The 14,420-nt window shown below is 40.5% G+C and overlaps 1 protein-coding gene across 2 annotated transcripts; it reads right to left on the minus strand.

The window, feature by feature from the left end:
- Window positions 1-843: 843 nt before the first annotated feature.
- Window positions 844-14,151, minus strand: poldip2 (polymerase (DNA-directed), delta interacting protein 2). Of its 2 annotated transcripts, none has more exons than XM_079353722.1 (11): window positions 13,900-14,151; window positions 10,002-10,083; window positions 9,124-9,221; window positions 8,928-9,027; window positions 6,227-6,302; window positions 5,948-6,055; window positions 4,198-4,334; window positions 4,016-4,042; window positions 3,725-3,850; window positions 2,708-2,787; window positions 844-2,532 (listed from the first exon to the last, which is right to left on the minus strand). In XM_079353722.1, exons 1-11 carry the CDS (start codon window positions 14,130-14,132, stop codon window positions 2,418-2,420), a joined length of 1,182 nt encoding a protein of 393 aa, XP_079209848.1. In that variant the 5' UTR covers window positions 14,133-14,151; the 3' UTR covers window positions 844-2,417. The 2 variants fall into 2 exon arrangements, with proteins under 2 accessions (XP_079209848.1, XP_079209849.1); XM_079353723.1 differs by having other exon boundaries at window positions 10,002-10,077; window positions 13,900-14,149.
- Between the last annotated feature and the right edge of the window lie 269 nt (window positions 14,152-14,420).

Here is a 14,420-nt window from a genome sequence, read left to right on the forward strand (position 1 = left end):
ATATGTGCTCATAATCAAGTCACACAGACACAATATGAACCATGTATAAGTCTATCAGGACTCAAAGCGTATTGCACTATTGCATTTTGCTTTTTATAACATTCTCGTTATTACAAGAATATGTCACATTACAAAGACTAACACAAGATACCAGAGAGTGGAAATATAACGAGATCTTCATCTTGTAATAAGAAGAAACCAGGCACACAAAATACCTCACATGAATGAAATACGGTCATTGATATATCATGGATCATCCTCGGTAGTTCCTAAAATGGGGAGCCAGGGGAGCTCGTGCTGTATTTACATGGAGCCAGACGAGTGACCTGACTCCACTGCCCTCTGGTGGAGGCAGAATTGATGATGACCTATTGAATTATATGCTTTACACAGATATGATCCACTATTCTTTAAAAAAAGACAATTTTTGAAATATAAACGCTAAAACTATAGTAGCAGGAGGACGCTACATTCTCGATCATCCAATGAAAACTTTGTTAAACTGAGTTTCTGCTGTTTTAATGTGTAGATGTCTGCAGTACATGGACCTACATTCATGGAGCCTATGTGGGCTTTGTCATAATGTGATGTTTTAAAAACAACTGAATCTTTTACATTTGAATTATCTAAAGCATCAACAAGTACAAGGCTTAAAAAAATCTGGTCTTCAGTCATTTTTTTAACCAGCTGCCACAAACAAAAAGAGACAACAGTGACTGACTGCACAAATGCATCTGCACAGTTGGAATTTGCATAGGAGTTTGCCTTCTTTCTTTAGTAATTAAAAATGATAAACCCAAAATTATGGCATGCACAATACAACACAAACATGCACAGTAAAGGTTTATTTTTCAAAAGGTATTTTTATTAGTTTAGCCTTTAATTACATCTCTATTTACAGTAGTCTTTTAACCATCATAGTAGCTTCAAATCACTTATCAAAACAGATGTTAGTTTCTCTCCCTCACGTTCGCAGAGAACTTTTAGACTCATGTTTCTCGTAACAGAAGTTTGAGAAGTCAAGCACTCAGCCTTAACAAAAGACAGACGGCAGGTTTGTGTGTGCAGGATGAAGACTTCATTCAGGTGTTTCAAACAAAGAGAGAGAGCAGACAGCAGAAAAAAAAATAGACATTTCAAACACGCACACAAACATTCCTCTGGCTGCTAATCGCTCCGTTTAATTACTTTATGGTTTGCTGCATATTATCCCGGGAAATTTAAGGTCGGCCCCCTACTGCGTTTCCAGCAAAGGGAGGGAGATATTTGGGCCGTTAATACAAACGGTTCACATTTATCTTTTTTCATCTTCTACAACACTGAAGCACAGTGGGTGGAATTTTTGAGTTTCTAGAAGCACTTTTTAAGAGAGGTGGTTCTCCATGTCCAAGAGGAACAATATCCCTTCAAAAATGATCTGAAAAACAAAAACTATAATCATGAGGTATGCATACTAGTGTAGTATCTTGAGTCTATTAAACTGAACATTTAAACAGAGAGCAGTGCAAATAAGATGTGACAAGTAACTTGAGGTTGGAAAAAACAGCATCCTAGAGGCGTGACGGCTGCTGCTGTTTCCTTTTTTTTTTTTTACTTATGTGTGATCAAAAAGACAAAAGAGAGCCTTTTTAAATAATACGACGGATGCATCATAAATCGAACCTGATGAGGATATAACTTTTCCTTTCCTGTTGAGTTTTTTCTTATAGGTACATCTAAGATTCGTCTGTGCTTCAATATTGTACAAGTGAAAAATATAAATAAAACACAGGGCCTGACGTCAATCTGATTTCTGTCTCACAAGTGACTTACTAAATTGTCATAGAACAGTGGAAGAATTAAAATGAAACATGACGTGAAAAAGTCCAGGATAAAAGTCATGTCTTCAGATAGTCAAAGGAGAACATCACCAGGAGGAGTTTGTGACATGAAGTCGAAATGATGGCTTTGTATTTCCAGCTGACGCCTCAGTGTGACGCTAAACCAGTCAATGCTTTTTTCATGAACAAAGAACTAAGCAGGAAAAACTCCACAACAAGAAACATCCTCCATGATATTTCAGCTTTTGGATGCAAACATGTGCAGCTAAGCATAGCAAACAATATTTGCCCTCCCTGCTTCCCAATGTTCTTCCACTTGACTGTGCAAGTCTTCAAACTCAACATAGCGTGAACACGCACTAACTGCAGGCCGTTTTCTATCCTATAGGATTAAATCAATGTGATAATGCTGTTGAAAAGGGCAACCTGGGAGGAGATGATCTGGAAATTGTTATATATATTTCCTTTGCATAACCTGACTGACACTAGTCTTATGCTGAAGGCTGAGGCATTAGGAGGATTTTAGAAGACCCAGACAGGACCAGGACTGAAAGAGTGCCCGGGGTTGTACACGCAGTTGGAAGTGAGTATTCGTGGTTAGAATGTGTAGCCAGCAGGGGGCGCTTTGTCGTCTTTGTTGCTCTCCAGGGAGAAAGGAGGAATGCGAACGTCAAAGTGGGAGCCGTCCGTCCTCTCGATACGAAATGTCCCCCTTAAAAACACGGGAAAAAAAAGAAGGGAAAAGTAAGGCAGGCAGTCACTAAATGAAAGAACCCAACAAAAACATAAATAACAGAATTTATTCCATTATTTCTGGAACTATTTCAATAAGTCATCAAATTATTACAAATATCAACTAAATAATAGAAAATGAAGCAGGGACTCACCACATGTGCCCACTGGGGGCTTGTAGAGACACATGGCTGCTGTACTGAAAAGCAGGCTGTTCTTTAGACAACACCGGCTCCTGTGACACAACAACATGACTAAGTCACACAAAATATATGCGTTTCGTTAGTTCAGTTTCATTACCGGTACTTTGGCTGAGTAATCGTCTCTAATGCATGTTGAAGGCCGTCTTTGGTAGCAAAACTGCATGTGATTCACACGACAACACTGTCCATGCGACGCTGCAGGCGTCGTCGCTAAAAGTAAAGACGTCACGGAAAATCAGCTCCTTCTGTAACTGAGCGACCGACTCGAACACACAGCTGATTTTAACTATGACCACAGCAGCATGGCTAACATGTTCACATTTATGCTACATGTAGATTCTGAATACACAGCTGTAAGGTGTTCTGGTGATTATCTCCACTAATGTGGACCCAGGCAGATTGTCCTCGTCGATGACCCATGAAAAAAGAGAAAGTAGCCAGTTGATCTTTCATATCAGTCATTTAAGAAGTAGTAACGTGACATGTAAGAGGTCCCATTGTTGACACTGCGTTTCTTGTGATGAGGCTATTGCACATGCACACGCTGCCATTTGAGATGGTCAAATGATAAAGCATGCAGCTTTACTGCATCGTGTTTCAAAGTATAAACACTGGGAGCGTCGGTCTAGATCAGTGACCCAGAACTTGTGACCCAGTTCGTGCATGGGTTCAACTCCTGGCCACCACACAGAGAAAGCACATCATCTTCAACTTTATTAAACTACCTAACCTCATGTCTCCTTCCATTACTATACTGAGTGGATGAAGGCAACTATGGCTTCACTTCTCACATCCTTCAACTCCCTCAGTTGCTTCCATCTCTAAAAAGCTTGCTTAGGCAAGCAGTGGAGGGGGAAACTCTGAAAATGGGAGTGGATGTTTTTAAAGATCAACGAACATATAAAAGAAAAAAAAGGAAGAAGTAGCAGCTGCTGTTTCAGGATGTCACTGTATTCTTGCTTTACTAACCCTGCCTACGACTCCACGTCCTCTGACTGTCTCCAAAGTTCCTGACAGACTGAAGATCCTCCAGTGCCTCTCTCTCAGCTGCACCACCTCGTTGCCCATGTTCTCCAGACGGATGCAGTACCGCCACTGCAGGAAAAAACACAAACATGTTTGTAGAGCGAAGTCCAATTTGATCTTGATGTTCAAAACTCATGTAGGAGTGCTTGTCCTCCAAAACAACCCCATTGAGTATTTAATGCTGTAAATGTTTATTTTGGTTCCCACAGAAATAAAAAAAAATCTGCTACTCACCCAGTAAACATGAGAGTTCTGAGCCTCCTGAAGAGAGAAAAAAATAAAAACTTCCATCAGTTTATAAATAGAAAAATGATCCAAAATGTCTCGAATGAAGTGCAGACAAACTTCAAGCAGCATCTTAATAACTCTTCTATTTTAAGCTGGTTTCATTCATCCAGTGCTGGCAGCTCATTTACCCTCATGCCCATGTAGAAGGGGATGACGGTGACGCGGATGTTCTCGGTGGTCTCCCTGTGCACGTCTGACAGCTCCAGCCACGGGTGGTTCTTCTCCTGCCACGCCTTCAGGGTGTCTCTGGCTGTGAATGGAGGAGCTACAGAGGAGGAACATACAAAGGTGCATTTACTAAAAACACTGGTACAATGTCATGTGTTCATTATGAACAACCTCAGCTGACACTACAAATCAGGGTTCTGGGGTGTCTTCTGGGGTGTCTTCCGAAACACAAATTGTCCAGAGTGAAACTATCTGTCCACTCGTTCTCAGCTCGTTCCCAGCTTTGCGAGCTTGGTGTTCTGCTTCACTAGCTGCTTCTGTTTCTTCCAAAATATCATGATCTTAAGTGTTTTAATGTGAGAAGAGTGCCGTGTCTTTTTAAAGGGATGATTGGTTATTTTTGAAGTGGGGTTGAGGTAACAAACAGGAGAGGTCCAAAAATAACCCGGGGATGCAGGTGTGTAAACTTTGAGTCCATGTCCAGGAAACAGAGAGAGCTACAAATGGCTTCTGATAAAAAAAATTAAAATTAAAAAAATAAAGAAAAAGAAGGATCTTTTATGGATGACACCAGCAGCGTCTTTTCAGCTTTATCTATTTTAACACAGTCTATGGTTTTAACGAGTACTTACATAAATAGACTTGGGCTACAGTGTTTTGACCAGAAGCTCAAACAACCCCACTTCAAAAATAGAAAACTATCTCTCTGAAGTCTTTGCTGCCGTCGTGTGTTTGGATGGATCGCGTCTTTTTACTGTTCTCTGTTGAACTTCAGGACAAAGTACAAAACATGTTTCCCCTCAGTGACATCAGAGTACATCTTATCTTCACATATCCACGTCTGCTCATGTTGTGCACAGACGCTGCCTGAGAGATCTATCTGCCATCTTTACAGAGATGACTTACTTACAACCGTCATGTTTTTAAACGTACAATAGAAAAGTATTTAAAACTTTAAGTCACCTGACTGGCTTGACGCAAAGAAAAAAAATTTGGGAAAGAAGCCATCCCTACTGCAATTCACTTTTCATCTCTAAAGAGTCGTGCATGTTCACGTCTTCCAACAATTACTGAAAAACACACATTAACATAGACTGCATGTGACTATTAGAGTCACTAAAAACTGCAAAGTGACGTTTACATGTATAGAATCTAGAGACAAATCTTCCCCTTACTCCCCTGTAGGATGAAAGTGTCCAAAGGTACAGGCAGCTTTGAGTGTTTTTAATGTGACTGGGTCAATAATGCTGCTGTTGAGAAATAGAGGGGGAGAGAACTTCATTATCTAAGCATTAGGTGAATGCTAAATAGCTAACATTAGCTAGTAACCATTAGCTAATGGGGCAGTAATGTGTAAGTCATATTTTGCTCCAGTTATGACAATATTCTATGGCAGCATTACTCCACTATCTCCTCCTCTCTGGGTTAGTTACTCGGATTAAATTCTGTCAAAACACACGGCGGGCTGGCAGGTTTGTGTCCTTGGCGGTTAGTGCATTACATTCAACAGCAACTGTTTCTTCATTTAAGAAGAAGAAAAAAAGACTTCTACGTAGCGTGCTGAAGTAGAAAACTACACGAAATAAAAATAATTCTAATGGCACAAGTTAATAAAGTGGTGGGAGATGGAGTAGAGCCGGTCACAAGCGAGCGCTGTTAATCTCTGATAGTGAAATGATGTGAAAAGCTGAAGTGGAGAGGAGAGATTACATTTGGCAGGGTTGTACATGAGGAAGCGCTCAAACAGCTCGTGCTGGATGGGGGCCTGCTCAGTCGAGTTATAGGGCAGGATGTCTTCATGGCTCACATAGTCCAGACCTGAAAAACACAAACGCACCGTCACATGGCAAAGAAGCTCACTTCTTCAAGCCTATTCTAACTAGGAAGACTTAAATAAACCATCCAGAGAAGAGCAGCTTTTTGTCTGGTCAATTTCAACTGCTGTCGTCTTTGCAGTAATTTGCATGAAAAACACTCACAACTGCATACCTGGGATTGCGTACAGAGCTCTGCTGTCATCATGGTTGGCCAGAAACGTCACTGCCTCCGTCTGCGACCTCTGAGACTGTCAAACACAGAGAGAGGAACGAGCAAGGTCAGCTACAACTTAGCACAGAGGGGAAGGTTTGTCTTCCTGAAATATAAACTATGACGACGATAACATTCAACATTAAATATTCAACAGCAAAAAAGATTAAGTTATGAGAAGGACTAAATTATTTTAATTATTGGGACTTTTCAATTTGAATCACAATTTGCATTTGAATCTGAAGAATATAGACGTGATGATTAAGTTACAATCAGTCAAACAACAAGATGTGCTTCAGGGTCCTGATCCTTTTAAAAAAGAAGGCCTGTCATCTTAAAGTAGTGTTTCATGTTGAAGGAGAGACTTCAGCAGCAATGAGCTTGACTCGACATTAATGACAAGCAGGAAACGTGCTTAATGATGGGAAATGATTCATTAGTAAGATATCAAAATGTTCCATTGTTTTTGAGCATTTACACCATTTGTTGAAGTAAAAGATAGATTGTTGATTTATTATAAACCTTTTTAACAAACAGTTGATCGTCTTGGCAGAAAACGACGACTGCAGCGGGCTGTACCAACAATGCCTGACTTTAAACGTAGCCTATTTGTTTAAGTAACTTTTATGACCTTGTGTTTTAGTTGAAGAATCTGGAGATTCAGGTTGTAGCTGTTGTCACTTTTTTTTTTTAAGGAAGCTCTGTCGTATTTTAAACACATTCTTGTCACTGAAAGTGAACAGACGTTATTTGAGACACTAAGGCACGAGAGGCAGCACAAAAAGGCTTTTCACTGATTGGTTGGTTTGGACATTAAGCTGTACTAATTAAAGATGAACCTCACATCTCTGTGGTAACCAAACAATGACACAACTTACACATGAGGACAAAATTATTAGCCCTCCCATGAAAATTTCACTTTTATTTAAGTATTTCCCAAATGCTAATAAATAGAGCAAAGAATTTTTAACACAGCCTTTTTAAACATCCTAGTTTTATTTTGGATGCTTACATTATTTTACTTTGCACAGAGAAATGAAATTATATCACAAAAACCAAAAACTACCTGGGTCAAAATTATTAGCCCCCTTAAGAACTGACCTTTTAAATGAGCCATAGAACAAAACACTGTTGTGCAATGATGTGCATTACCTTTGTAGTGCTCAAAGCTTGTAAAATCAAGTTAAAATTGAGTATTATCTACCAATTTACAAACGGTATAAAAAGGTCAGTTGGGATTGAGCTGTCACTTGAGAAAGCATCATGGCAAAAATCAGTTTGGACCTGAGAAAATGAATTGTTGATGCACACAAAGCAGGAGAAGGATATTCAAAGTTATCACAGCGATTCCAAGTGTTGGAAGACAACAGACGACGACCCAGACCCAGTTTTGCTGCTGACTGCTTGAGGTTTTCTTTCAAAATCTTCACATATCCTTCTTTCTTCATGATTCCTTCCACTTTGACGAGATTCCCAGTTCCAGACGCACTGAAACATCCCCACAGTATGATACCCCCACCACCGTGTTTCACTGTGGGGATGGTGTTCTTTGGGTTATACGCCTCTCCCTTCTTTCTCCAAACATAGGCAATGTCTCTATGGCCAAAGAGCTCTAGTTTTGTCTCATCTGACCAAAGGACATGCTTCCAGTATGCATAATCTTTCTCCAGGTTGTCCTTAGCATACTTCAGTCTGGCTTGAAGGTCTCTCTTCTGCAGAAGTGGAGTTTTTCTTGGTCTGCAACCTCGCAGTCCATTCCTGTGCAGAGCTCTAGTGACTGTCTTCTTTGAGACTACAATTCCTGACCTGGCTAAGTCGTTCACTAGTGTCTTGGCAGTTGTTCTGGGGTCTTTAGACACATCTCTCACTAGTTTCCTCTCCAGAGTCTTTGACATATTTTGCTTCCTACCTCTGCCAGGCTTGTTCTGTACTGTGTTGGTCTCTTTGAATTTCTTGAGGATACCTCTCACTCCAGTTCTTGACACTTGGAATCGCTGTGATGACTTTGAATATCCTTCTCCTGCTTTGTGTGCATCAACAATTCTTTTTCTCAGGTCCAAACTGATTTCTTTTGTTTTTGCCATGATGCTTTCTCAAGTGACAGCTCAAACCCAACTGACCTTTTTATACCGTTTGTAAATTGGTAGATAATACTCAATTTTAACTTGATTTTACAAGCTTTGAGCACTACAAAGGTAATGCACATCATTGCACAACAGTGTTTTGTTCTATGGCTCATTTAAAAGGTCAGTTCTTAAGGGGGCTAATAATTTTGACCCAGGTAGTTTTTGGTTTTTGTGATATAATTTCATTTCTCTGTGCAAAGTAAAATAATGTAAGCATCCAAAATAAAACTAGGATGTTTAAAAAGGCTGTGTTAAAAATTCTTTGCTCTATTTATTAGCATTTGGGAAATACTTAAATAAAAGTGAAATTTTCATGGGGGGCTAATAATTTCGTCCTCATGTGTAAGTGAGAGTGTATCTAGTTTCAAAGTGAGGTTTATACCAGAACTCAGGACTAAACTTACACACAGCTGCTGCAATAGGCCAGTGGTGAAGAAAACTAAAACTTTAGTGTAAACATGATTACAGCTCACACAGCGTCCGTACATGTAGACATGCTGATTAAAGGAGAGTCTGGAGTGGTTCTCTTCTCTTACTATGTGAGGGCAGTCTCTGGTGTCAATCAGGACTTGGTAATAGGTGTGGGTCTTCCCCTTCACCTCTTTGGAGCCATGAGCTCCGGGGGCGTCTGGTTTGCTAACAAGAGAGAGAGAGAGAGAGAGAAAAAACAAGGTCAGGTCAAGGTCAAGGTTGTGTGTGTGGTGCAGTCTGCAGCCTCAGGTGAAGGTTTACCTGTCAGACATGGGAGGGGTGATGTCTCTGTCGTAGAGTCGGGCGTGCCAGGGGAACAAGACGATGCCTCTGTAGCCAAACACGCTGTGGAGAAAGAGCTGAGGAGAGCACGACAACAAGTGTGAGATTAGAACTCATCATCGTGTTTAGAACAGCAGACATAAAATGGGATTACACACTTGACTGGATCGTGGAAACATTCAATCAAAACAACACAAAGCGACAAATGACCAAAGAGGAAAACAGACCATAACGGGTCAGCACAATTATTTCAGACATTTTCCCTCGTAGGTTAAATAAAAAAATAAGGATTGACAAAAAAAAAAAAGAAAAGTCAAACGTTCCACCTGGATGTATACTTGAGAGATATTTAGGGGCGACTCTTTTCAATCAAATAAAAAAGGAATTGTAAAAGCAGCATGTGATCCAAAAACAACAGATTGAAAAAAAAACGCAGAAGAGCGACGACATGAAGACACAAAGCTCCGAAAACTGAAGCTAAAACACACTGAGGTGTAAGAGACAAATCACTGAAACGCATTCAGACAGTAACAAAAAACACAGGTCTTCATGCAGTGCGAGATCACAACAACACTATCACTAATTACTCCAGCATGAAACATTTAAAAATGGAAGTTCAGAGATGAAAACTCTAATTTTTTGAAAATCTCCAAAAAGGTAAAACTGCTTTAACTTTAAAAAGAAGGTGTGTCAAGATGACGGTTGTCATAAGAGCAGACATGTGAATATGGATAATCATAGCTCTAGTAGAGAAGTATTGATCGTGGTATTGATAACCATTAATATGGTTATAATGTAAACAGCCCACATTATTACACAAACACTTCTGTGATTGAGAATGTGGGAGAGTCCCTTACCTGTCCAGTTTCATATTTCCCATGTTGCTTCACGGCCTCAAACACGCCAACTGTCTCCAAAATCTTCCCTTCAGGCCTGTTCCTGCCAAAACAGGCACAATTACTCACTGCACCATGCCTCTGTGTGATCATATAGAGATATTTACTTCATTTTTGTCTTTATGAAATAAACAAATAAAATGTGTCACACTTGTCATCAAGTACGAATGTTTCAGTGACTGTGTAATAATCATATAAAAAAACACAGGTCTTCATGCAGTGATATGAGATCACAACAACATCATACATGTGCAAACACAAAGAGCCCATAAGAGGAGCCTCAGCAGGAAATCCCACAGCCGTAAAGAGAAAACGCTTCGGGATTTTCTTCCTATAGAGACGGTTTACATTCATCCCGACAGGAGGAAGAAATCCTGCAACGTAATCTCAATCACAACTTTGACGAGATTGAATAAAACACCTCGACCCGTCAGACGTCAACAAACAGGATGACTACTCAACCTAATCTCCATGTCTCTCACACACACACACACACACAGTAAATATTACCACTGACAACAACAGCTGGTCACTTCGAATAAATAACACGCATACTTCTGTGCTCCCTGTGAAGCTAATCTTCACAAAAGAGATGAAAAGTAGGGATTAATGCAGCTGAAAATACTGTGTGTGTGTGTGTGTGTGTGTGTGTGTGTGTGTGTGTGTGTGTGTGTGTGTGTGTGTGTGTGTGTGTGTGTGTGTGTGTGTGTGTGTGTGTGTGTGTGTGTGTGTGTGTGTGTGTGTGTGTCGCAGGTTCTTTCCTTATCATACTCAGTAATCACAAGTTAACCTGATTTGAACTAAAATATGGTTTCTGTGCGTCTGTAACAGCGTTCGTATCGTATCGTATTTATAATCCTGCATTTACAGAAGTCGGTGGTACACTGTCAGAAAACAAATGTTGTGGATGGACCGTTTGATTGACACGTTTTCTCAGTTAAAGACTAACCCTAAGTGAACAGTGGAGGTGGGCAGAATAATGTGTGGTAAAAACTGGCGTTGTCTTCCCTTGGTCCTTTAGAGGTAACACACTACCTCTAGCAGCACTAAATGGGTGAAAGTTCGGACACTACAGCGGCATGCTGAGGGGCTTTCCCGAATCTGTGTTGAGACTATTAAGGTTGACAACTGGAGTTAAATGAAACCTCTCACCAACCGCACTGACAGACGCTGATTCAACATGTCGAACCGGCTGAAAAAAGGCAGACGGGGGCTGAGGGGACGGATGTGTTAGGGCCTGTAACCCCACCTTCATGCGCTAATGTTTTAATATCACTTACGCTGATTATAGTGGCGCTCATTATCAATAAGCGTGGGTGTCCTGATGTCATAATGGCATATCAAACTTTTAAAAATGTGAGAAATGTACTTGAGCCTCTCTAACCTACTGCTGATAAATAAAATATAAAAAACCCAGAAAAGTAATGAGGCATGATGGGAAACGCTGCCTCTAAAGAAGCAGAGGAGCGGGTATGTAAGATAATAAATAACATATTAATAGGATGTATTACTGTTTCCCTCTGTTTACTGTTTACAAAAGCCAGCAGCAGCTCTTCCACACTTTTTCAACTTGAGCTTTGTGCTTTTTTTTTTTTTTTTTACCTCTGCAACTATCCGACAAATGTCAATTCGCTGTGAGATAATCAGATCTAAATATAGCAAACCCACTGCAAAACCCAGCCTCAGCCGGCCCCAGGTCAACAACTCCCGCTGCCAACATAGCTGAGGGCTGTGCTTTTCCGTCCACGCTGGAGGAGAGAAGGCTGGCTTCATGTTGAGGAAAATTTTGCTGTAACAGCAATAAGACAGGAGATATGATTACACAATGAACACTTGTATAAACTCAAGTGAGAGACACACGCTGGTGCTAAATCTCTGCTGCTATTTCAACCAGTGAGGGGGCTCTAACCCAGCTGAACGCCCACCATTACTTCCTGTTCAGAGGATATGTTCTCTGCAGCTCTCTATTTAGTTTGAATCAGACCTGGGTACGGCTCAAACAGCCTTTGTTGACCTTTTCCATGAAACAGATTCACAGTACAGCGTTCCCACAGACTTGTGGACCCTGTGATGATTGAAAGTATTTAAAGAAATCATAAACATTACATGATTACATCTTGTTACGTCATTGCTTCCTTTTCTCTGATCACTTGCAGAGCATGTTCAGATGTTACCTCCAACATGACTGATGACAGCAATGACAGATCATCCCATAGTTTATCCATCTTAGATTCCAATATAACAGGGATAGATAATGATAAAAATGGTGGGTAAATATACACGGCTGCTTTAAATACAGTATACTTTGATGGCTCGCCAAGTTATGTAGTCTATTGGTGGCTACACAGGTGCCACTTGAAGACGGGATCGTGTATGCAATGTGTTACGCATGGATGCAGAATGGTGGCTATTGGGAAGTAACAGAGGTGCAATGAAGGGAAGACTGTGGAGAATGGCGATGTGTAACTTTGAAGCAGACAGGGCAGCTTTTGCTTTTAAAAGAACTGTGACGACCATAGAACAGCGTCTGTATGCCACGCGTGTCCTGTCAGAGCTGTGGTTTTTGCTTTGTCCGATGGTGTGCACCTCTACCCTACTAGAACCATAATGCAGCCCAGTCCTGAGCTCACCAGAGACCTTAAAGATCACACAGGAACAAAGACTCAGAACAACATTGTGCACTCTACTTTGCCTTTCCAGGTGATTTAATTACTGTCTTTAAGTGGAGTACACAGTGAAACACCATCACTCTCATTAGTCCAGACACCAGACTTACTCATCTGTTAAACTACCTCACTTCCTTTTGTTGCAAGGCCAAAAAAATAAATAAATAAAAGTTCAAACCACACTGACGGGCGGGTTAGCAGGAATGTTTATAATGTGTCTACAGTCTCATTTAGTAAAATAAATCATGAGAGAAACATATCATGAGTCGAGTGAAACATCCCCAGTAAAAATAGATGTAAACAAAGACGCTTTGTAAAAGTTTCAGTGAGGCAGGAAATGTATTGGATGTGTGGATTAGAAAACCCCTAACTGTATACATCTCTAAATGTATAAAACCTCATTGTTTAACAAGGAAAAGCCACTTGGTTATTTTTAAGCATAAATTAACACTGGTGATCTTAAACGTCACACTTACACTAAATATTGAGCCTTGCTTGTTATCTGAAAAAGGTCATAACTTTGTTTTAGCCTTGACATTGGCAATGTTAATGTTGGAGGCCTTTGTAAACACATTTACTTAACACTTATCGACCCTTTCTTACCCCCAAGGTGGGCATAAAGTACATTTTATCAACTTTGATGGTGTATCGGTCATCAGGAGACGATAATTATCGGATCATTGACATTGGTATTTTTTATCCCTTTAAAAAAGGGTCATGTAACATCAGTGATACTAAATGGACAAAAGGAAGCGTGAGGTAAAGTGTGCAGGTGTGTTAGATAAACTTTGTTATTGCTCCAGTCCTCCTGTTGATGTACAATAATCATAATACTTGTGTAGACACATCATTAAAGGCGGATGTTAATTTTCCACACAGTGTTATAATTTAACCTGAAAGGACTCAGCAGCAGGTTGGAGGCAGTCAGATCAGATGTTCAGGTGTTGCTCAATCCATATTGGCTAGTTAGCCCGCTGGCTAATGAACAACAGAGGACAACTGAACTTTTCTGATTAAACGCTGCCAAATGATTGAACACAACGATGATAGTATCGGCGATAGTTGGAGAAATGTCTCCACCCAGCATGACCTTAGTCAGAGTGTTTCAGGGGCCAGCTTGAGGAGGTCTTTACTGACTCAAGTCTTTAGCTCATGTTAGCATTGACAGAGGAGGAGGACGTGGTCTCTCTTACCGTGACGACATGAACCTCCTCTGCTGGACCCCACCAGACAGTCCGCAGGCCCGGCATGGTAACCTCGGTCTGTACACCTCAAACCCGCTGCTGCTGTCAACCGCGCTCAGTATCCTATGTGCGTGTTTCTTGTTATATTTACTGACAGTGCTCAGCAAGCCTCGGCGTAAAGCGCAGGCCGCCATCTTTTCCCGACTTGACACGCTCTCGCACACGCATTTACAGCGGGGCATCTGTGAGGAGTTCAGGGAATGAAAGAAGAGTCGGATTTTACACTAACTAAAGACTAAACAAAAGACAGCTCTGGTGTATTAGCTCTTTTAATACATTTTTGACAATAGTATTAATGGAAACAGCAACCTTTAATTCTAATATGAGGTTTTTAGCTTGTTTCAATTGTTACCTTGCAATGTCCTTCTGTTACATTAATACTAAAGAATAGTTTCAAATTTGTTTTCCACAGTACTTTTAAGAGGAAAAAGTGCTATAAAGACTAACGTATGAATTATGAAATCACTCAT

This window comes from Symphodus melops, assembly GCF_947650265.1.
Source record: "Symphodus melops genome assembly, chromosome: 10".
NCBI classification, from domain to species: Eukaryota; Metazoa; Chordata; class Actinopteri; order Labriformes; family Labridae; genus Symphodus; species Symphodus melops.

Excerpts from the sequence above, each read along its gene's own strand:
- poldip2 (XM_079353722.1), bottom strand. The coding sequence starts at position 14,132 with ATGCCCCGCTGTAAATGCGTGTGCGAGAGCGTGTCAAGTCGGGAAAAG. Across the intron at positions 6,303-8,927 it reads CCAGAGACTGCCCTCACATA|TCTCAGAGGTCGCAGACGGA; the intron begins GTAAGAGAAGAG and ends TGTGTTTGACAG. Across the intron at positions 6,056-6,226 it reads AGCTCTGTACGCAATCCCAG|GTCTGGACTATGTGAGCCAT; the intron begins GTATGCAGTTGT and ends TGTGTTTTTCAG.